This window comes from Schistocerca americana, chromosome 8 (genome assembly GCF_021461395.2).
Source record: "Schistocerca americana isolate TAMUIC-IGC-003095 chromosome 8, iqSchAmer2.1, whole genome shotgun sequence".
In the NCBI taxonomy this organism is placed as follows: domain Eukaryota; kingdom Metazoa; phylum Arthropoda; class Insecta; order Orthoptera; family Acrididae; genus Schistocerca; species Schistocerca americana.
In genome coordinates, this window is record NC_060126.1 from 214,438,684 (window position 1) to 214,464,017 (window position 25,334).

General features: G+C 37.7%; 1 protein-coding gene across 1 annotated transcript in view; it reads left to right on the plus strand.

Moving 5' to 3' along the window:
* The window catches only part of LOC124545681 (dnaJ homolog subfamily B member 13-like), a 106,328-nt gene that overhangs the window by 78,932 nt on the left and 2,062 nt on the right, over positions 1-25,334 (plus strand). The window contains exon 5 of the mRNA XM_047124627.1: positions 5,988-6,159. Coding sequence (XP_046980583.1) covers positions 5,988-6,159 — 172 coding nt within the window. The remainder of the gene's footprint in view (positions 1-5,987; positions 6,160-25,334) is intronic.

Below are 25,334 nucleotides of genomic sequence, written 5' to 3' on the forward strand. Positions count from 1 at the left end.
ACCTTAGCAGTGGGTGTATCTTGTGACACAGAAACATTTGCAACTGTTGCACTCATTGGAAACAAATTCCTCTCGAGGTCAACTGTTTGTTGCTAAAGGTTGATTTTAGCATGATGCCTAACCAGATAGTCTTATCAGAATATTGTGGAAAATCTATGTTACAGAGTTGGCAATACTTCCATTTACATTAGAAACCATGTGTTTCCGACCGTAAGCTTAAGCTGTGCTGTCCCCAGTGAATATGGTTTGTTATTCCCTATTGTGTGCAATTTCAATTTCAGTGTTTTCAATCTCATCTTGTTCATGAAGTCCAGACACACAACCGATATGTGTACCCAGTATCTGCTAAAAACATCTACTGCCTTTTATTTACCCAAGCTATCAAGCAACAGTCCATCTCTGCATATGTTTTACTGGTACTGAGATTTACTGGGAATGCTTCTTGATGGAAGAAACATTCCTGTTGGTGTTTAGCTTTTTTTTGGATTGTACTTGCACTGCTTTCTAAATTCACAATTCTGAGCCTTACAGCTGAAATGTCAGCAATTGCAACATTGTGGCTGGTGACACTGTGCCTTTAAATGCCCCTGCAGACCACCACTGTGACATTCTTCACCAGACCTGAATATCTTCTGTTCAGTAAACATCCCAGTTGCATTATCCACTTCTCCTAAATGCGTAGTAATGCGAAGCGCTGTTTGCCTGTGAACAATCTGGGTGGACCTCTCTGAGGAACATGTCCAATGCTCTATTCTCTGTTTTCTGCTTCTTTAAGCAAAGCTCTATCTGTATCTGGCTTGTGTGTGAGCTCACAAGTCTGTGCACCGATTTTCCATATTCTGTCAGAAAATGATTCCATTTCTTCATTCGCCTTGTGTTTTAAACTATTCAATTTCTTTCTAAAAAAAACATGTACTGTCCTGTCTTCTATATCTCTAACCCTCTGCTAACTCACTGAATGTGGGTATCTTATTAAGCAGTTCATGATATGAGATATAGGGTTTTGCTTTACTCGTGATAGATAACTAGGCCATCTGCAAGCATGTTTCATCTGTACAGCTACTCAATGTGACCAAGGCTAATACAACATCTATAAACATATTAACATCCTCTGTTATTTTCACAGAGAAGAGAGTTACTAGATTTGTGGCTGAAGGACCAATGGATGAAAGGAGAACATTAACCACAGTTTTAACTTCGTTCAGTCCTGACTGTCACTGCTGTTCCACCAATAAAGCTTGTAACTGCTAACTCAGCTATTCATTAAGTGCTTTCTGTTGTTCATTAACCTCTAACAATTTGGGTACTTGCTTTGTAAGCTGATCATATAGGTGCCATGCTTGTGCAATTTACCTTTCTCACTTGTACACACATTAAGCTAGTATTACTTCCAGTAATAGCTCAATAGCAACAGTTGCAAAAATAAAACAATAACATCTAATTCAGATTCCTAATCATTAACCAATGACACTCTGAACAATCATCTGCCAAGTGACTGTATTTTCTTGTGCACTATGTCCTGTTAAATTACAAGTTCTGCAAAGTGTTGGAACAAGATATTCTTGGTCACTATTACCTTTGAATTGTGATAAATCTGCCAGTTCTCTTGGTCTGTACATGGTAACTTCAAAGTCTTTAAGTACTAACTTGGACATGGCAAAGAATACAGTTTTTTCTTTTGGGAACAACTACCAAAGCCTTCTCTTTGACTCTTCCTCTGTGAGAGTTCCTGATGCTGGTGTACTGGGTCATTTCCCTCCAACTTGTATTGGTGATAGGCTGGAGAACTTTTGACCACAAATCTGTAGGGGTCACCAACTGCAGGTCGGAAGCCCCTACTGTTTTGTCAGGATGCAGACCAAGGACCTGTGTGGTGGTGTTAGAGGCAATAAAGCAGTACTCAAGATTATTCCATTTATCACTCAAATACAGGTCATTTCCACATCTTTTGCAACAGCTACTGGCTACATAATTCAGAGAGAAATCTGCTGAATCCAACAGTGGACTCAAGGCTGCCCAGGATGTTGCATCGGTGCAGTGGTTTGCTGCTCACTGGCAAGGTAGGCACACTTCACCAGTAGACATGCTTGGAGATAGAAGTGACTGCAGTATGTTTGTTTGATTCACACACCTTTTCATGGAGTATTCAATCCCTCCCAAATCATTGCCTGCATTGTTCCGTCAGGGGGACCACAATGTTGAATACTGTGATGTCATGCTGAATGGCCTGGCCTGCCAGTATGGTAGGCCATCAGACTCATGCAACGCTCGAGTTTCAGGGTAGCTTCTGCCCTGGACCTCTGGAGGCAATAAAGCAGTACTCAAGATTATCCATTAATGGATTATCCATTAATGCTGGTTGCTGTACTGACTTCAGTACTGGACACTGGACTTCATCATCCATGGCCACAGATTGCTGATCTTCTAGTTCACCAGCAAGTGTGAGACCAACACTAGAACAGTGTCATACTCACAAAATGTTACCATAATGAACCAGAGAATTGAGTGCAAATGACTTGAACGCCATCAATCCTGCTGATCATGTGCTCTAGGCTAGTGGGGGTGGAGTACAGGTATTTATGTCCTCGAGGAGAGGGGTCCACTCTGTGACATCATTTGTAAAGACCACATCAGTTCTGCTCTTTTTGAAATATCAGTGGTCTTCAGTTCCACTACATTTTCTTAACAAATTTGTTGTGGTATCTTTACTGTTTAGTCAGACCCTTGCTAGATGATGTTTTGTCCTGCCCAGAGTCTCTTACATAACATTATGAAGGCAGCTTGGTCTACACTTTTCTAACAATTTTCTGCTGGGTTCACTCACAATCTTGCTCAAGAGTGTCAAGGTTGTTGTCTTGCTGACCGAGTAACAGCACTGATATGTTTATGCTTCCCAGCTAGCAGCTGTTGATACTGAAAAGATGGGGTTGTCAGGTTCGGTAGATGCTGCTATGGATTACCTTAGACCAGACATTTCAAGTAACTTCCATAATATGAATTTGACCCTCACTACCCCAACAGAAATAATGTCCATCATAAAATCTTTAAAATCAAAAACATCTAGTGGGTATGATGAAATATCAACAAAGTTAATTAAAGAATGTGATTCTGAGCTAAGTAACATATTAAGCTATCTGTGTAACCAGTCGTTTATCAGTGGAATATTTCCCGAATGGCTGAAATATGCTGAAGTTAAGCCACTGTTTAAGAAGGGAGATAAAGAAATAGCATCAAATTTCCGTCCAATTTCACTGTTGCCAGCATTCTCAAAAATTTTCGAAAAAGTAATGTACAGTCGTCTTTATAACCATCTTATCTCAAATAACATACTGTCAAAGTCACAGTTTGGGTTTCTAAAAGGTTCTGATATTGAGAAGGCTATCTACACTTACAGTGAAAATGTACTTAATTCATTAGACAAAAAATTGCAGGCAACTGGTATATTTTGTGATCTGTCAAAGGCATTTGACTGTGTAAATCACAATATCCTTTTAAGTAAACTAGAATATTATAGTGTAACAGGAAATGCTGCAAAATGGTTCAAATCTTATATCTCTGGCAGGAAACAAAGGGTGTTATTAGGAAAGAGACATGTATCAAGCTATCAGGCATCATCCAACTGGGAACTAATTACATGTGGGGTCCCACAAGGTTCCATTTTGGGGCCCTTACTTTTTCTTGTGTATATCAATGACCTTTCATCAGTAACATTACCAGATGCCAAGTTTGTTTTGTTTGCTGATGATACAAACATTGCAATAAATAGCAAATCAAGTGTAGTCTTAGAAAGATCAGCCAATAAAATATTTGTAGACATTAATCACTGGTTCCTAGCCAATTCTTTGTCACTAAACTTTGAAAAAACACACTACATGCAGTTCAGAACTTGTAAGGGGTGTCCCAAGAGTATATGTCTAACATATGATGACAAGAAGATAGAAGAAGTGGACGGTGTTAAATTCTTGGGATTACAGCTTGATAATAAATTCAACTGGGAGGAGCACACCACAGAACTGCTGAAGCGTCTTAACAAATCTCTGTTTGCAATGCGAATTTTGTCAGACATAGGGGATATAAAAATGAAAAAGCTGGCATACTATGCTTACTTTCATTCCATAATGTCATATGGGATTATTTTCTGGGGTAATTCATCAAGCCAAGCTAAAGTTTTCCGGGCACAAAAACGTGCAGTAAGAATTATATGTGGTGTGAACTCAAGAACATCCTGCAGAAGCCTGTTTAGGGAACTAGGGATACTAACTACAGCTTCCCAATATATTTATTCCTTAATGAAATTTGTCATTAAAAATATATCACTTTTTCAAACCAATAGCTCAATTCATGGAATCAATACTAGAAATAAGAATAATCTTCACAAGGATTTAAAGTCACTTAGTCTTGTACAAAAAGGTGTGCATTATTCAGGAACACACATTTTCAATAACTTGCCAGCAGCCATAAAAAGCTTAACAACCAATGAAATTCAGTTTAAGAGAAGCCTAAAGGATTTATTGGTGGCCAACTCCTTCTACTCCATTGATGAATTTCTGAGGAAAACCAACTGATTTGTATATAAGTACAACATATCTTCTGCACAATTTCAGTGCAGTAATGTGTTCACTGAAAATTTGTGTGTGTGTGTGTGTGTGTGTGTGTGTGTGTGTGTGTGTGTGTGTGTGTAAGTATAATCTAACTTCTGCACCATTTCAGTGCAGTAATGTGTTCATTGTAAATAAGTATTACAGTAGTTGTATTACATGTTTCTTACCTTATAAATAAATAAAAAACTTTTTTATTTTAAATTCAGTGCAATAGTATTTGTAAAATGACTCTTAGTGTTCATTAAAAAATGACGATCATTCCACTTGGGACCTGTGGAATGGTACATTAGCTTATTTGTTTTAGTTTAAATATTTGTCATGTATTGTTGTTTTTCTGACATGTTCCACATCCTGGAGGACCTCCTCACTACGGATCAATTGGAATGAAAGTAAATCTAATCTAATCTAATCTAATCAACATGATTGAGTAAGGCTGGCTGTTCAAACTTCCTGTTCAAACCTAGAAAATTTTACTTCCCAGTTCCCCTCCACTTTAATAAGATTTGTCCTGAATTTTATCATTTTATGTCTGCTTGGTTAAATATCTTACCTATTTACATCTACTTTGAACCTTTTGTTCCTTTAAGCAGAAAGAAAATCTTATCCTAGCTTAACATTATTTTTACATTTTATTCTAAAATCTCTTACTTACTAGTATGGATCTATTTCAAAAGCATTTCATGGACAGTTCTTCCCCATGCTACAAGGGTGACACCTGGCCAGTGGTCTTCAGCAGGCAGCTAACATCCTCTGTGTTGAGGGTAAACTCTGGAAGATGATGTGTTCATAGGTGGACAACCAGTTAATAACACTATCATTAATGACATGTCACTAAATGACAGTGTCACACTATTATTCAGTCATTTTTGTTTGCAGTCTGTAAAGTACCACTGTATTTCTGCTTCTTATCAAATTTCTCTCTTATTGAAACTATTGTCTTCTGTTGTTTACAAGTATTCTTTATTGCCATTTATTTCATAGTGGATCCTGGTTATTTTCACCAGCACTGCTTTACCTTTGCCATTGGATTGCTAAGGACATAATTTTGCCTACTTCATTCCCTTGTTTATTTATTCTGGGCAAACTGTCTGTTTGTGCAGAATACAGCCTTTTCTTTGTAATAGGAAATCTTGTTTATTATTTCATTATGGCTTTGTTATTTATATATGTTTGTAATTAATAGACAGACATCATCTTGGACAGTAATAGTTGAAACTGCACAAATATTTACAGAAGTATCAAAATGATTCTTGAATTTTTTTAGCATAACTGCCTATTCAATACAGAACCATTTTTATAAAATAGCATATAGGCTGTTGAAAAACTGATATAAATTTACATTCAGAGTATAGTATTAAAATTACTAAAATAAGACATGTATTTCAGCTGACATAATGTTTGTGACTGAAGATCGTCCCCATGAGAGATTCAGAAGAGAGGGCACTGACCTCATCATGGTGGCTCATATATCACTGCTTGATGCCCTAATAGGCTTAACAATCACAGTCAACACACTAGATGGGCGAACACTTCATGTTCCTATTACTGATGTTGTACAGTAAGTACAGTCAAATAATTCTTCATGAAAAATATTGTGTGGTCTATCATTGGAGGAGCAGTATTTTACTTACAAGACAATACCAAATCACAGTATTCTTCACTTCAACTGAACATGTATTCTGGATATCTGTATGTACTGGAATTTACTAAATTAATATTCAAAGGTAATTAACATTTTGCATAGCAACTTTAGGCACCCAAAACAATCTTGATACTTAAAATGTGCACAGTGAATGTTTAAATCAATTTGAAAGTTCAGGAGAAGCGGTTTTGGGTACACTTACTATCTGTCAATATCATTACATATTTTGGCTATCTTCACACTGATACTGAATTACCATATTTACTCGACTATATGACAACCCTGAAGATAAGTGCTGCACTCTCGCACGCGCATTCCTCCTCTTCTTCTTCTTTTTTTTTTTTTTTTAATTGAAAAAATGGAGACTCCTTGAGAAATGTATTTTTTAACTCTCTCTGAGTAATCAAAATTACAAACTGTTTTATTGGTATTGAGTACGTGCCTAAAGAAATTAACATTTTACCTATTCCAAATTGTGCCTTTTATTGTTTATCCACTGCTTTGGTGATACAAGCAGGAATAAAGTAAAAACTAAAAGAATTTGTTTACATTGATTGTTATTTTCACTTCCCCTGTTGCTTATTGTCTAAGCCAATACTGATTGGTAGCACTATTTTTTTTACTACTACTACTACTACTACTACTACTACTACTACTACTAAGACGGTGGTTTGAAAAGTTCTCGGAATCACCAAGGAGGTCAACGCTAATGCAACGAGTTGTCGGCGTGATATTCATTGGACTGTTGCCTGTAAACATGTGCCATGTCAGTACTCTTGGAAGAGAGCTATGGCAGTGATGTGGCTCTGTTGTTGTTCCTGTGTATTGATTTGTGAAGATGGAAAAAAAATCGAGATTCGAGCAGTGATTAAGTACTTCGTAAAGAAAAGTATGAAAGCAAAGGACATCCATGCCAATTTCCAGAACACACTGGGGGACTCTGTTCCTTCATAGTCAACTGTTGCCAAGTGGACAAGTGAATTTAAATTTGGTTGGGAGAGTTAAGATGATGATCCACGCAGTGGTCGGCCAAGATGTGTCACTACTCCAGAAACCATTGCAAAAGTGCACAAAATGGTCATGGAGGATCGCCGATTGAAAGTGTGTGAAATTAATCATGCTTGCCAGATGTCATCTGAAAGGCTATATCACATTTTAACTGAAGAATTAGAAATGAAAAAATTATCTGCAAGATGTGTGCCACGACTCTTGACACGCGCCCGCACATGTGCTGTTGCCATGCCAAAATTACACGAACTAAGGTATGAATTGTTGCCAGACCCATCTTATTCATGTGATATGGCTCCAACAGACTTCCATCTCTTCCCAAAACTGAAAATTTTTCTTGGTGAGTGAAGATTCACTTCAAACAAAGAATTGATAGCTGGAGTTGACAACTATTTTGCAGGCCTGGAGGAAACTCATTTTCATTATGGGTTCAAGGCACTGGAACATCATTGGAGCCAATGCATTAATCTACGAGGAAACTACATTGAAAAATAAAAGAAGTTTCATTGATGAAGTACTTTTTTCTGTTCCCTTCCGAGAACTTTTCGAACCACCCTTGTTCTAGTACTAGTAGCAGTAGTAGTAGTACTAGGGGTGATGGTGGTGGTAATCATCATCATTGTAGTCATCTGACACTCCTCCCATATTATGCCATCATCTGAATCTTCATGGCATTGGACATGCACTACTCTTTTGGTACCTTCATTATAGTTTCAGGTCATTTGTCACCCATCACTTTTCTTGACACCTAAAGAGGAGTCCTGCTTGCAGTTTTCTTTTGGTATAGTTTTTCTGCAAAGAATCACATATAGGGGCAGCTTCCTTCCATTTCATAGTGCACCCAGCATTACTGTTACTCTATCTTTTTGTTGTTATAACTTCTTATATGAACACTTTTAAAACCTGTCACACTCGAAGACATATCAAAATAAACAGGTGTCTGATGAGCATTGCCCAAATGTCCTACCAAACGTATTTTTAGAATGATTATACGATGCTGATACACAAATAGTTTTTTGTCACAAACCTTGTGAAGTCCTTGAACTAGCATTGTTCTGTGTCACAACATAAGCTACACTCTCTTCATCCTCATCCACTAGCCAGTACTTGCTTTGAATTTTGCAATGCATGTAGTTGAAAGATTCCACTTTACCTCCAGCATCTTCATTCATACAGTTTCTCAAGTAATTGGGAAGCATAACTTGTGTTTCTCATATACATAATGAACAACCCACTGCTCCCATTCATGAAACTTTCCTTGCTTGTCCCCTGAAAATTTGCTGCATAGAACAGACATTCTTTAATTTATTTTTAATTTGAATCCACCTAAGAATATTAGCTTCTGTGGCACCAACATTTTTTTCCTGTTGCACTGTCATTTGTGGTCTCTCCTTCATGAATCACAGTTAACTTAGAATTAGCATTGTGTTGTTTGCATGAATCAGTTATAAACAGTGAACTCATACATCTACGTTACCCAACAGAGTCATGGCATCCATTATCATTTGGTGAAATTTACAGTTCTTACAGCGTTGACAATATAAGCAAGCTGAATGACAGCAATATGCTGTCAAATCAGTTCCCTACAGCTAAATTGGGAGAAATTGTGCCATTTTATGTTAACAGGGCATGTCATCATGTGTTGCTAACCTTCAAAATCAACAGTGCTGTAGAGCAGTAGCTGTATTAGCACTATTTTTGCAGCTCATGTTTCATTTGTCATTCCACATTTCAAGTGTCCAGTGGAAACATTTTTTGTTTTGTTTTTAGCATTAATTTATCTCCTACAAACAACTTTCTGGGGAGTGCAACTACAGCTCAGAGGCATTGTGAATAAGTATAGAAAACTCTCAGCACACAATAACCGTTCAAATTGTCACAGGAATTATAACAACCGAAAAAGTCAAGACTGATAAAGAATTTCCAAAAGCCACATAGCTGTATGAAGGTGCTTTATTCACAACTACAGTTTCACATCAGGTTCTTCAGGTTCGTAATGGTTATACTTTCATAATGATGATGGACAGTTACAGAGTCTCATCAATTGGGAAGTTATTCACGTTAAGAGTCAAACCACATTGGTGGGTTGTCATAACAAAATTGAGAAGTATTGTTAGCCTCCATAGGCTGCTTACAACACATCGGCCTGTTACCAATATCATGGAACTACACACATCACACAGAACTAAGTTTTACTTACATTGGTTTTATGCATCTGGTGTCAACCAAATCCTGTAATATATCCTATGGGATGTTACCCAGCCTGGCTCATTCAGCAGTTATGCTTTGTACATTTTGATAAACATCTTTTGGGTGTACTCAATTTGACAGCCCACCAAAGTGATTTGATTGTTAAATGTGAATAACTTCCTGAAAGATGGGGCTCCATAATTGGCCATCTACATTATGAAAACATGACCATTATAAACCTGAAGATGCATCTATACTTATGTGAAACTGATAGATGCAAATAAAGAAATTTCATAGAGGTATGTAGCTTCTGGAAACACCTCATCATTCTTGAATTTTTTAATCTTTATAATTTTTGTGACAATTTGAAAGGTTATTGAAAGCTATTCACAATTTGTCTCCTGTAAAAATGTATACCATTGTTAAGTATTTGTCCATTTGTAAAGTCAGTTCATTCCAGCTACCATTCACAGTTTAGGCAAACTACAGTTTAAACATGACAGATATCCACAAAGCTCAATGTACATGGGGTACATTCCCCAGGGTTGCCAGTATGACAAAACTTACTGCCTACTTGCGACTCCCCTCCCCACATTTGTCCTAGTGCTTGGTCCAGCTAGTGCCACTGTCCCAATCCTTCAAAATCTGGATTTGAGTTCAATTGCCAGAGCTTCAGCTGTGAATGTAAGACAATCTTGTTTTTTTTTTTTAATGACGAATTTTGCAAAACCCTCATCTCATGGTCAGTCTGTGGGCTGGATGTGACTTCAGTTTGCAAAGATTTTTTTTCCAGGAGTGGGAGGAGACACCTGCCCTCCCCTGCGCCTCACTATCTCCTTGGAGCAAAATCTTGGATTGGGCAAGGATGCAGCACGAAATTAGTCATGGCATTTAGAAGGTACCAACCTACCATTTGCATCAAGTGATTTGTGGAATTCGCAGAAACCTGAATTGGGCAGGTATATGAACATGGTTCCTCCCAAACACTGCAATATTTTTCCTTGCATGCTCATATTTTTCCAAAGAATTTATTGTGGTACTTAAGACCCTCAACACAGCTATTACACCGTGTTTCACACATAATTCACTACATTCAAACAATGGCTGACCCAGCTTTGTTGTATGGGAGCAGGACTTTGATGATAAAGTGTAGAGATGAAACCTAGATGCAAGCAGCAGAAATAAGATTCCTAACAGCAATTAAGGGCTGTTCCAAAAGAGACTACATAAAAATAAGGATGTCCCTGATGACCTAAAACATTACAACAAGTATCCTTCATGACACCGAATGCCACTTGTGTCACTGCAGGCACATGATGTAGCTAGGAAACTATATAAGCAGAGAGGAGACAAATGGGGAATCACCCCAGCGATGACACAGACCACAAATGGGGAAACCTGCTGATATAAGCGACTTTGACAAAGGGCAGATTGTTATGGACCGAGGAATAAGAATCTCAGAAACAGCAGAGGAAGCTGGCTATTCATCAGCTACTGTTGATAACAAAGTGTATGAAGAACAGTGAAACTATGAGCAGGCAACAAGGTGTTAGACATCCACATCTCAACTCAAAATGTGAAGGTTCCAAGCTTACCATGTCTATAAAACACGATAGGCCGTAGTATGCTGTATGTCCGATGGCAGAGTACAGTGTTGCTGCAGGCACCAGCATTTTGAAGCTTATGATTCAATACACATTGCTCAACATAAATCTCTGCAACAGGGGAACCCTACATGTTCCAATGTTGCACCAAATGACATCGTTGCTTATGATTGTAGTGGGCACAGGATCATTGGAATTGGACTGCAGATCAGTGGGATTGTGTCACCTGGTTTGATGAATTAAATTTCTTGTTACACCACATAGATGGTCATATACAGATATGCTGTCATCTAGGTGAATGGTGTAGCACTCTCCATCAATCTGCTGTTGTCGAAACATCTTTGGATGTTAGTTATTATTTCAACTTCCTATTTCCAACATTACTACTTATCCGCACTGTTTCTGATTTTGTATTATTTCTATTGAATTGGAAATAAAATGCTAAATAGCTTTTAAATCACAATTTATGCTTTGTAATATTTCATAATCGAACCGTCTGCCATCCAGAGATACAGTTTGCCACTTTCTTATGATTATCACTGACTATTACACATGCTATTGTGGAAATCACTTTAGTTTTTTTTATTAACAACATTTAATAATTATTAAATGATCTTGAATGATTGTGTTTTGTATATAGAGAAAAGGAGGGTTGAGCCTATAATCACTCTCAGCAATTACGACAACTAAAATGTCCATGATTTTTATAGTTCGTCACTCAAGGATATTATAGCAAGGGGATTATGGTCCATTACTATACTTCAATACAGTCATTCAAACTTTGTATGCTTTTACTTTAACACAGCTAAGTGTCCAATTCCATTCTTCGTATAGTCTACAGATCATATTATCAGTTATGAAGCATGTAGTAGAGTTTAATACTGAGCGCTACTTTCTCTCGCACATGCAATTCCTCAGATATTCTTAATCTGTGATATTATGGCAAAGATGTACCTAAAGTCTGTCCCATATAAATTAACTATAGTCACTTTTCTTGCAGCTTAACAGAAGTGCCTTGATCCCTTCCGTAGCACATTACACGGAAATGCCAGCTGTATCGATTGGTGCAGCTACGTAGACTTATTCAAGAGTGCAGAAAACAAGACGAGAGCTAACAGTACCCATGCATGGTTTATATAGTATAATTTAAAAACAAAAGTAGCCGCATTCAACCCTCTTTGATTTCCCTGAGGTGCTACTTTGCTGTGGGCATTATTCTGATGAGAGATTATATATCAATAATTTTAATTAAAACTTTTTCAGTGCTATTAATTATTTCCAATATTAGAATGAACCTGATAATATTGTTCTCAATTAAAAGAACGGTTGTAATGGTTGCTCAAAATACGTACAATGCCAAGGATGCCAGCTACTGGGGTCAGTATTAATTGATGAGGGGAACATTCACCTAGGCTTCTATGATCCTTATGGTAGTAATCAAAGGCATCATGACAACTGTGGACTATGCGAACGTTATTGTGTACCACCTCCATCACTTCATGCTTGATCTCTTCCCATAGGCAATGACATCTTCCAATAGGATAGCTGTCAGTGTCACATGGCCAGAATCTTGCTGCTGTGGTTCCAGGAGCATTATGGGGAATTCATGTTGATGCCTTAGCCACAAAATTCACCTAATCTAAAGCCAATAGAATACACCTGGGACACTATTAGTGCCTGCACTGTGCCTCCAAATCACCAGCCCATAATTTATGAGAATTGCATGACTGGAGCAAAGGCAGCTGGTGCCACATAATTCCAGCAGCCTACCGAGGATCTGGCAAGTCCATGCAAAGTAGAATCACTGCTGAATTGCATTCCAAAGCTGGACCAACATGCTATCAAGTAGGGGTCATAATGTTTTGGCTTATCAGAATATATAAATGATTAATGAAAAGTTAGCTTCAAAATTTTTATGTGAAAACTCTTAAAGCTTTTTAAATAAAACAAACGTTATTAAAGTTCTAAGAGCATTGAATGAAAAGTAATGCCTCCACCTTCATTAACTGGTTTTGGATGGGAATATTTTCATAAATCAAATGTAGAAATAATCCTTGGAACTTTGTCTTTAATTACCAGTATTCACTTTTCCACATAATCACCAGCCAATTGGATACATTTCTGCCAACAAATACCAAGTTTTCTGAAGCTGTCATGGAAGAAGTCAACACTCTGTCTCTACAACCACAGTTTCACAGTTCTGTCATAATGGTGTACCCACATTTCATCTCCTGTCACAGTTGAAAGGAGAAAGGCGTCACCTTCATTCTCGTAACATGAGAGAAATTCCTGCAAATTTCAAGTCTGTGCACTTTCATTTCAGGAGTCAGCATCTAGGGTACCCATCATGCACAGATCTTCTGATAGAAAAGCAATAATGTGACCCACACATTCTTGTGAAATGCTGATTGTGCTTGCAGTTTCTCTCCGAGTGATACGACGATTGTCCTGAATCAGTCTGTCGACACTTTGCTTGTGAAACTTGGTGGTTGCTCTCACAGGATGTCCAACTCTTTGTCAGGCAGGCAGGTCAGATGGTACTGCCTCGACATCCTTTAACTTACTCGCCCAACGACTCACAGTACTCACATCAACACAATCACCATGAACTGCTTTCATTCTCTGATGGATCTCCTTTGGATCACATTGACCGACCATCTGCGCAGGGTTCCATACTTTACGCTGTAACAACACAACTGTTTAATATTAAGGCTTCCTGCCAACTGAATCTGTAGAAAATTGGCTATGGAACAAGCCAGTATCTGCTGCATACCAATGTCACCAACTGTTGAAGAGTTATGAAAGTTTAGGCATTACTTTTCAGTCAACCCTCGTACATCGTTGTTCTTCAAGTCCACATATTTGAACCTTCTCCCACTAGAGCGCTCCAAATTGTAACGTGTAACATGGCCGTGTGTAATGTAACTATGTTGGTTTGTGAGAAAAACCTTCTGTAATCAAGTATCAAATTCGAAGAGTTTGTACACACAAGGGGTACCCTCTCATTCAGGATGATAATATGAAACCACTCACAAATCTGCAACAATCCAATGCCTTGGGTTCACTGGTTCACTGTCATTGATCAACTTTCATACAGTCCATCTTGATGCCATCCAATTTCCACCTGTTTCCAAAACTTAAAGAACACCTTCAAAGACTTCACTTTGGTAGTGATGAAGCGGTGCAAGTAGAGGCGAGGATGTGGCTCCATCAACAAAGTCAAACATTCTAGTCTCTTGTTGGGAGAAATGTGTTCATCACCAGGGTAACAATGTTGGGAAATAAATATGTAGACATGAAGAATACAGATGTAGAATCTTAAGAATGTAAATAAAATCTGTTTTAGTTTAAAGGTGCTTTAAGAGTTCTCACATAAAAAGTTCAGAGACATTACTTTTCAGCACACTCTCATATTACATAAGTAAAAGAGAGCAAAATAATGATTAAAAAACGTATTAGTAATGGTATTTATAGCAGGTGAATTGATTCCACCTTAATACATTTCAAAACTTGTTTTATGATTCTTAAACCAAGTGTTGTCCATGCTGAAGCTGTATTCTGTGCAAAATTATTTTTTTTTCCTTTTCCCCCGTCCAGGTTCTCCTAGTACATTTCCCTTTTCTATTATCAGATACCAATTCCCCATCACAAATTTTCATCGCTTGTAATGATCTGGATAATTTCTTTTACCTTATATTTTATTTTAATATCTTCATCATCAGTACTGTGTTGGATACTGGAAAGGGGGTCTGTCTTGACTGTGATAATGTGTTCCGCATGCTGTTCATAGTACCTTATCTGCATCCCTATTTTCTTATTCATTTTTAGATGTAGTCCTGCATAACCCTTATTTGATTTTGTATTCATAACTCTATACTCACCTGACCAAAGTTCTGTTCTTCGTGCCACTGCATTTCTTTAATTCCCCTATACCTAACTTCAGCCTATGTATTTGTCTTTCTGTGACTTCTCTAGCCTACTTATTAAGATATCTAATATTCTATACGCCAACCAATAGAATGATAATTTTGTTTTTCTTGATAACAACATCCTGCTGAGTAGTCTCCAGTTGTAACATGTAATTGGGAAATGTAACATAGTCCCTCTGTGATTTTAGGAATATTGACATCCCCTACAGAAAGTTAAGTCCTAATCTTCCTCAATTATTCATAACAACACAAGTAGTGTTACACTGACAGGAAAAAATTGCAACACCAAAAAATAATTAATGCACAGTAACAAAATTTCGGGAATACATTTGTCTAGGTATAACATACGTCAGGGATTAACATTGGAAGATCACAGGGTAAAGTAAGTGTGAGAGAGCCATTGCAGATATGAAATGCTGGTACTTTAATAACTTGTGTAACCACCAGAATGTTGAATGCAAACATGCAAATGTGTGTGCATTGTGCTGTACGGATGCCTGATGTCAGTTTGTGGGACAGAGTTTCGTGCCTGTTGCATTTGGTTGGTCAGTATAGGAATGGTTATTGCTGTTTGTGAATGATGCTGGAGATGTCATCCAGTGATGTCCCATATGTGCTTGACTGGAAACAGATCTGGTGATTGAGCAGGCCAAGGCAACATGTCGACACACTGTAAAGCATGTTGGGTAAGCATTAACCTGTTGGAAACAAGCCCTGGAATGCTGTTCATGAGTGGCAGCACAGCAGGTTGAATTGCCAGATTGACATACAAATTTCAAGTCACAGTGCATGGGATAACAATGAGAGTGCTGCTGCTGTCATATGAAATCATACTGCAAATCACAGCACAGTATGTTTAGCACGCAAACAGGTTGGTTGTAGGCCGTTACCTGGCCACCTTCTAACCACCACACGGCTATCACTGGCACCAAGGCAGAACAAGCTTTCATCTGACAATACAACATACCTCCACCATGCCCTCCATTGAGCTCTCACTTGACACCATTGAAGTCACAAATGGCTATGGTTTGGGGTCAGTATAATCCACACTACATAGCATCTGGCTCAGAGCTGTTCTTGAAGTAACCAATTTGGAACAGTTCATTGTGTCACTATGGTGTCAACTGCTCCTCAGATTGCTGCAGGTGCAGTACAATGTGTGAGAGTCACATGCCAAACACAATGGCCTTCCCTCTCAGTGGGCCCATGTGGTCATCTGGAAACTGGTCTTCTTGTGACGATACATTCTTGTGACCAGTGCTGCCAGCAGTCATGTATAGTGGCTACATTCCTACCATGTCTTTGTGCAGTATCACGGAAGGAACAGCCAGCTTCCTGTAACTCTATTATATGACGTTGTTCAAAGTCAGTGAGGTGTTGATAATGGGATCTTTGTCACCTTAAAGGCATTCTGGACTAACATCAACTCACCACGTCCAAATGGTTCAAATGGCTCTGGGCACTATGGGACTTAACTGCTGAGGTCATCAGTCCCCTAGAACTTAGAACTACTTAAACCTAACTAAACTAAGGACATCATACACATCCATGCCAGAGGCAGGATTCTAACCTGTGACCGTAGCAGTCACGCGGTTCCAGACTGTAGCGCCAAGAAACCGCTCGGCCACTTCGTCCGGTCACCATGTCCAATCTCAAAGGTAAATAATTCTTATGACCATTACAGCATGTATTTAAAGCATCCTTATGGTGACACTACTAGTGCCACTCATGTCACTGGGACAAAATTTTAATAGACATCATCTTTCATCTTTAAAATACAGAAACGCACCTACCAACTTTTGTTTATGTCGCACAACTCCTTCTTGATGTGGCAATTTTTTTTCCATCACTGTTTAAGACAGTTGCTAATTGAAATCATAGGCAGAAAAATATTTTGCTTGCCATCACTGAAAGTGATTTTTTAAACAGCTTTCTGATTTCTGAAACCCAGATAATGTGGCAATTTTAACATCTGTTCTAACCTGTTGCCTAAGAGACAGACATAGTAATACTATACAAACCTAAAAGGAAAAAAAGAAAAAGAAAAAAAGGAAAAAGAAAAAAGGAAAATGAAAAAAAAGGAAAAAGAAAAAAAAGGAAAAAGAAAGAAAAGTAAGTTTGCGTTCTGCCTTATGGCAGGTCTTGTCATGGAGGAAGCCTTGTCAGAGAGGTCCACCACATGAGTGTCCAGGGAAGTGATTCCAGTGGTGGTTTCTCACTGCCTTCAGCTGATGATGATGAAATGATAATGAGGACAACACTACACCCAGTCCCTGAGTGGAGAAAATCTCTGACCCAGCCAGGAATCAAACCCGGGCCCTTTAGCGTGACAGACCACCGCACTGACACTTGGCTATCAGGGCAGACTATAGAAACCTACTCAATAATTTACTGTCATTCCTGGTTTCAAGAGGGAGCTATCAGTCTCATCTTCCTAAGAGGCAGACTTCTTGCTCAGACCACCAAATTACTTACAAAGTGAGACAGTACGGTGTGCACACAGGATTCCTTTTCTTTTTTTCTCCAAGAAATCCAGGTACTAATAACTGAAGGAGATCCTGAAATATTAATGCAAGATCCAAAGAAGTGCCTCCCACAAACAGACTATTATAAAATCCTAATCATCAACTGCTGAAGCATTCATAACAAAGTGCCTGCGTTTGAAATGCTCCTAAAGAGCTGTAGAGCTCCAATAATACTAGATACATAAAGATAGCTAAGACCTGAACTTGACAACAGTGAGATTTTTTGGGTAAATCTAAGTGTATATTGATAGGATAGGCTAATGGGAAATAGAGGTGCCATATTGGCTAAGACAAGAAAATCAGTCCAAAAATACAGGAGTTAAAGCACCATGCAAAATTGTCTGGAGGGAACTTAGCATCATCAAGGGAAGTGAATAGAGCAGACTTTAATAATCCAACAGTTGACTGGAATAATCACAGTTTTGTAAGTCGTGGGCACTACAAGACATCCTGAAAAACAATACTAAAAGCATTCTTTGATAAGTGCCTAACCTAGATAATTGGGAAATCTCCTCATGACAGAAATGTGTTAGATCTGATGGTAATAAATAGACCTGATCTCTTCAAAAGGCCACATACTCAAACTGGCATTTACGACTGTGAGGTAATTGTAACAACAGTTATCATCAAAGTACAAAGATGAACTAAAATAAGTACTAAAGTTGCACATTTTTAGTAAACCACATAAAGAAGAAATAGTGTCACATCTCTGGGAGCAACTGTGTAACATTTAACTCTGGGCAGGAGCATGTAGAGGAATTGTGGCTGAAGTTTAGAAGAACAGATGACCAAGAACTGGATCCATATATATCTAGTAGTTCATGATGGGAGGGACACAGACCACATGGTGCACAACCTCCGTAAAAAAAAACATCTACAGAAACAGTGACTTCTGCACAACAGGTGTAAAACAAAGCATAGGGTTGTAGATAAAGAAATGCGAAATGAAATAAGTTTGACTGTCAAAATGGCAATGTGTGAAAGCTTCAATTACTACTTTAGCAGAATCTTTTCAAAAGACCTCTCAAAAAACTCATATGTGAAAATTGTCGGTGGGTGGCACCAAAATTAGTGCCCAGGCATTCAAGGATGAGACAGAAACCTATGGTAGCAAAGTAAAAGCAGAAATGCTGAACTGATCTCAGATGTTTCTTTACACAGGATAATCTAGGAATTTGTATAAATCTCCCCAGAGAGCACCCAAGCTGATATGTCACCACGATGCAAGCACTGCCTTGGCACCCCCATCTAATGTTGAAGTTAGCCTGACTAGCTAATCCAGACCTAGGTTTCAAAAATTGTCTGGATACTGTTTTTGGAATCTGTAGTTTTTATCACATTTACAACACCAAAACATAGAATTAGTCATTTAATTTTAAAAACAACAAAAATATTTACAGAAGTGCTAGTTTCTTACCTTCAGTGGTCACCTTCAGTGTTAGTTTTCTCATAATTGAGAATTAACCTATTCACTTCAAGCCAGTGGGTGATCATTTCAACTATTTGATTACTTTTACTTATGGCCTCCTGTAAGCTCAGTCTCACAGTTATGCTTGTTGTGTCATCTGCGAAGAGTATCAATTCACTTTCTACGTTACAAGGTAAATCATTTACGTATGTAAGGAAAAGGAGGGGGTCCTAGAATACTACCCTGTGGCACCCCATGTTTTATATCTTTTAGTTCTGATAGTTGTTTCCCTTGATTGTGTGACACTTACACTGCTTGTTTTCTGTTCTGCAGAAATGACTTTATGATATCAAGAGCAGTTCCTCTAATCCATAGTGGTGTAGCTTCATTATTAATATGTGGTGATAGACAAGATCAAAAGCTTTAGATAAGTCACAAAAAGCACCAACTTGGATTTGGCCTTCATCTAGGCCTGCAGAGATTATATCAATAAGTTCAAATGCAGGTGACACTGTAAATTTTTCCTTCTGGAGCCCAAACTGTCTACCATTTATGATACAGTTTTTATCTAACCTAACAAATATTATTCTTTCTAGGATCTTTGACAAAATGGGAAGGAGGCTAACTGGTATGTAATTATCTGGTCACATGTGATCACCTTTTCCGAATAGTGGTAGTACTCTAGCAATCTTCATTCTATCTGGGAAGATTCCTTTTTTGACACAAGTTGACTAAGTGACAGAGGGGTTTAGCAATTTCACTAGTAGTTAGCTTCAAAATTTTATTTGACAGGCCATTTATGTCTGTGGGTGCTTTATTTTTTAGTTTCTCTATAATTTTTATTATCTCTTGTTCAGTTGCAGGATACAGGTAACATGAGTTACTGGGCGACTTTTGTTTATTCTAAACTAGTTTTTGGGCTTGCAGAGAATCACTATTGTTACCCTGTGTAAGTTGTTGGCAAATGCTGGTAAAATATTGGTTGAAAGTGTTGCTAATGATTATTGGATCTTCTGTTACAACATTATTGATTTGTAGGCTTAAGCTTTTATTGTTATCTCCTGATGACTTTCCTGTTTCTCTATTCATATCTTCCAAGGGCTTCTGACTTTGTTGGGTGCTTGTTTAATAACATTTCCATTATACAGTTTTTTGCAGCTATTAAAGTTTTATTGTAAATCTTTTTATAGGCTCTATAATCAACAAAATGAATAGGCCTATCTGGAGCTTTCCAAATTGCATGAAGAAGTTTCAACATTTTTCAGGATACTAATAGACCTTTTGTTAGCCATGGCAGATTTCCTCACTTTTTCTTTATTGGTTTGGTTTTGGTTGGCAAACACTCTTCAATGATTTTTAAATAGATATCGAGGAAACTGTTATATTTATTATTAACACTATTAGATAAGTACCTATCTGGCCACTTTTCATTTTGTAGTTTTACCTTTAGGTCTGTTATGTTAGAACGTCTCATATCCCTGTAAGGGATAAAGCTGAGTGAATCTAATTTCCCTACTTCTTTTATTATTACTGTCTGTGAGTTGTGATCCAATAAATTCATGTCTTCTATAAGGCAATTATATCTGCCAGACTGAATATTTGTAATTATGTAATCAATGGCAGTTTGAGTGTTCATAATAATGTAAATGCGTGAATGTTGTGAATGTGTGTGCATGTGTGTTTTTTTTGTCTACATCCAATGAGGAACTTAGTATAAAGCAGACTTCTTTCAGTGTGCCTGCCTGCCACTCAGCACAACTCTATGTAATTTGTAGCAGCCACCATACTTTATACTGTTGTATTACATCCCAGATTTTCTGTTGTTTGAATCTGTTGCTCATGTTTATACACCAAATAAAACAGTAATACAGTAACTTTAAGTACAAATCAAAAATTAACGTAGTGATTGATCGTGTGCTCAGCCTTCAGCCCCCCCCCCCCCCCCCCCCGCCCTTTAGTTGGCACTCAAGAGTGCAGTGCACCCCTTTCATCTACATCTACATCTACATCTGTGTACATACTCCACAAGCCATCATATGGTGTATGGTGGAGGGTGCCATGTACACTACTAGTCATTTGCTTTCCTATTCCTCTAACAAATTGAGCGAGGGAATATGACTGTCTATATTCCTCCATACAAACCCTAATTTTCTTGTCTTAACTTTGCAGTCCATGAAAAATTCATTTAGTGTCAGTAGAAACATACTACATTCAGGTGCAAATGCTTGTTCTCTAAATTTTCTCACTAGTGTCATACTAAAAGAATGCCGTCTTCCCTCCAGGGATTCCCATTTGAGTTTGTGAAACACCTCTGTAATACTCATATGTTCATCAAACCTACCAGTAACAAATTTAGCAACACACCTCTGAATTTCTTTAATGTATTCCTTTAAAACAAACTGGTGCAGATTCCAAACAATTGAGTAGCACTCAAGAATAGATTGTGCAACTATTTTATATGATATCTCCTTCACAGATGAGCTACACTTCCCCTAAAATTCTCCCAATAAACCGAAGTTGACCATTCGTTTTCTCCACTACCATCCTTACACGCTTGTTCCATTTCATTACGCTCTGCAGTGTTATTCCTAGATATTTAATCAACCTAACTGTTTCAAACAGCACACCACTAATACCATAATTGAACATTACAGACTTGTTTTCCCTACTCACTTGCATTAACTTATTTTTCTGTATTCAGAGCAAGCCACCATTCATCACACTAAATAGAAATTCTGCCTAAGTCATTCTGTATCCTCCTACAATCACTCAATGATGATACATTCCTGTATTATTATCAACAAAGACTTGCAATTTTCTGTTCACCCTATCTGTCAGATCATATGCATATATAGATAACAAGAGCAGTCTTATTCACACTTCCTGGGGCATTCCTAATGACACTCTTGTCTCTGATGAACACTCACCATTGAGGACAATATACTGGGTTCTGTTAGTTAAAAAATATTTGGGCAGGTTGTATATCTGGGAACCTATTCTGTATGCTTGGACCTCCGTTAACAATCTGTAGTAGGATACCATGTCAAATGCTTTAAGTAAATCGATGAATATGGGATCTGCCTGTTGCCCTTCAGCGATGGTTCACAGGATATCATGCGAGAAAGGGGCAAACAGTATTTTGCACGAGCAAAATTCATGCTGATTACTGGACAGGAGCTTTTCTGTCTCAAGGAAGTTTGAGCTTTTCTGTCTCAAGGAAGTTTATTATTTTAAACTTAAAACATACTCAAGAATTCCGCATGATACTGACATTAAGGATGTGGGTCTGTAATTTGCAAGTCCATTCTTTTACCCTCTACATCTGCACCTGTTTCCAGTCACTTGGGACTTTACCCTGGGTGAGATATTTGTGATAAATGCAGGCTACATAAGGGGCCAGTGTTGCAGAGTACTCTTTGCAAAACTGATTTGGGTTTCTGTCCAGACCTGGCAACTTATTTGTTTTCAACTCTTTCTGTTGCTTCTCAATGCCAGAGATACCTATTTCTCTGCCCTCCATACTGGAATTTGTGCAACAGTCAAACGATGGTACTTCTATACAATTCTGCAATGATTTTTTAAATACAAAATTTAAAACCTCTTGCCTTCTTTTTGCTGTCCTTTGTTGACACACCAGACTGGTTGACAAGTGACTGGATATAAGCCTTCCACCTACTTAGTGATTTTACAAAGGACCAGAATTTTCTCAGACTCTCAGCAAGATCCTTCACTAAGGTATGATGGTGGAAGTAGCTGCATGATTTGCACATCGATTAGCTATCTTGCCTCCACATTGGTTTTAATGCATGTGAGAGTGCCTGTGCGATAGTCATTGTGTGGTCATTTTGTGTGCATGTGTGTACGACAGTTTTCATTCTTATCCACATTCGTTTGTTTTCATCGATGTCAAGGCACTGATAACCTCACCGTTGGGTGCCCATAAGTTCCCAAACCACCCACACCCACACACACACATACATACACACACACACACACACACACACACACACACATACACACACACACACACACACACACACACAATTTTTTTATAGACACACAGATTTCTACTTTTGCCTGTCAGCATTTCCACATTCTCTTTTGATCTGAAAGTGCAACCATCTTGTTTACTCAGCATGTCCGAATTTAGTAATTAGACTCCGGTGTGTTCTTTCTGTCCTTAATCTATCTACTTACTTCACATATTTCCCCAGAGCGTGGTTTATAATCAGTTTAAACTTTGCCCATAATTCTTCTATGTCACACAGATAAATGATGTTAGCCAAAACTCTCAAATCTTGCAACTTTAAAAGTTTGTTTTATGTAAGAGACTCCACAGCTCATATCTAATTCAGCAGCAATGATAGAACATATTATTAATAGATGTGTTTATAAAATTACTTGCATTGACTGTAACAGATTGTATATTGATCAAACATGCAGGCCTATATCAGCTAGAGATTATGTAAGTCAGACTCCACTCTTTATGAACATGTGCTGAAGGAATGTCATAGATATAAAGTCCACACAGAAGTACTACATAGAGCCAACAAAGGGAAAGAAATTTAGCCTATTAGAAATTAGAAGTAATTGAGATAAATAAATATTTAGCTCAATATCTCAACTGGTTCTGAATGATCAGTTACTACTGAGCACATCTCCACAATTAAGCTTCACATGATTCTTTCAAGCACCTACACACTCCCAGACTTTTTTTCCCCAATCAGAGCCGTACCAAGACAATCCCAGGACCCCTAATAGAACTGTCGTCCCCTCCCCCCCCCCCCCCCCTCTACTCAGAAAAATTATCATTCTACAATTTTTTCTATACAGATTTTGGAAATTTTGTAACTTGTAACGTTGATTTAATAAAAATAAAGCATTATTGAATAATATTACTTAAATGAGCTACATATATGAAAAATGTTGCACACAACAAATTAAGTGTGTCATTCCAGTATATAAAACAATGGAAACTGCAGGTTGCAATAACAATAAATTCAGAAAAGGATAGAGTGCTACTCACCATGTGCAGAGAAGCAGAAGGAAAAGACTATTATACATCTTGCATTTGGCCAAAGCCTTCTTCAGAAAAGATAAAACATGAACATTCACACAAGCAAGCACACCTCACATACACATGACCTCCATCTCCAGCAGCTGGGACCGGAATTCCAAAAAATAAGTTACAAATTGTATAAATATCCTAAAAAATTGAAAGTAAAAGAAAACGTATGTCTTATTGTGTATGACAGTTACTGTACATTTATTTTATTATTATGTACAGCAAAGGACAGATTTTATTTGCTCCTTAAATTATTAATAGCGCAGAAACCATTAAAAAAAAAAGTGTTGATAGCACATTTCTTTCTAAGAACTGTTTGTATTACAATTTTACTCTTCATTTCTTTGCTTTGAGTGAAGCAAACTCATATATTATGTCACTGAAGTAAAATTTAGCAGTCGTGACATTCTGTCAGCACAAAAGCTCAATCTGACAGTCTTCTTCACCTATACTTGATCTTAAGTAGCTTTGTACCATCTTTAATTTGCTGAAATTGAGATGATAAGACGCTGAAGCCAATGGAATTATCATAAATGACCTCAAAGCTATTTCAATGTTTGGATAAAGATCTCTTACACCATATTTTGGAGAAGGGGAGAAAAAGACCTTCAAAATACCCAAATGGGAACTGGCATCAGTGCTCTCAACCAGCTCTTTCCACTGCAATTTGAAAGCCAGTATTCTGATAACTAACTCAGTTGTCTCAATACTTCTGCTATATTTGGCACCAAAATCTGCTGAATACTTTTCAAAACAAGATACAGAGCTCTCATCTAAGGTGTTACTGACAGGAAATTAAATGAGATGAAATGGTGTGTTACATGTGAGAGTTGGTTCCCATTTGACTTACTATTCTAGCAAATATTTTCAAGCACTTTAGCTTAAAGAGTTCCACACCAGTTATCAGTTGGCAGAAATCGGTAAAACTCAGAAGCCTTCATCAAACGGCATATTTGTTTTACCACCTGCTCACCAACCTTTGAGATTCTACAATACTGTAGTGAGATAGCAGCAAAAACTCCATTATTTAACATGACGTTACTAGTATACCTTTGCAATTTGTTTACTTTAACATTTTTTGCTTTCATTATTGTCTGTCTTTCACATTATCCATATTGTTAATTTTAATTTGACATGGTTGAAGCATAACATGAAAGATCAGTGCTCGATTTGACATTTCTCACATAATATCTTGATCAAAGTTCCTATGTGTACTGAAAAAAATCTTTGTTCCTCATGTTAGGTTTCCTTCAGAGTATTATTTCTTGTGGACACTAATCAGTTGTTTCCTGACAATGTCACAATAAGACAAAAAGTGTTCAAAATAAACAACTATTAATATAACAGAAACATAGTTTGTTT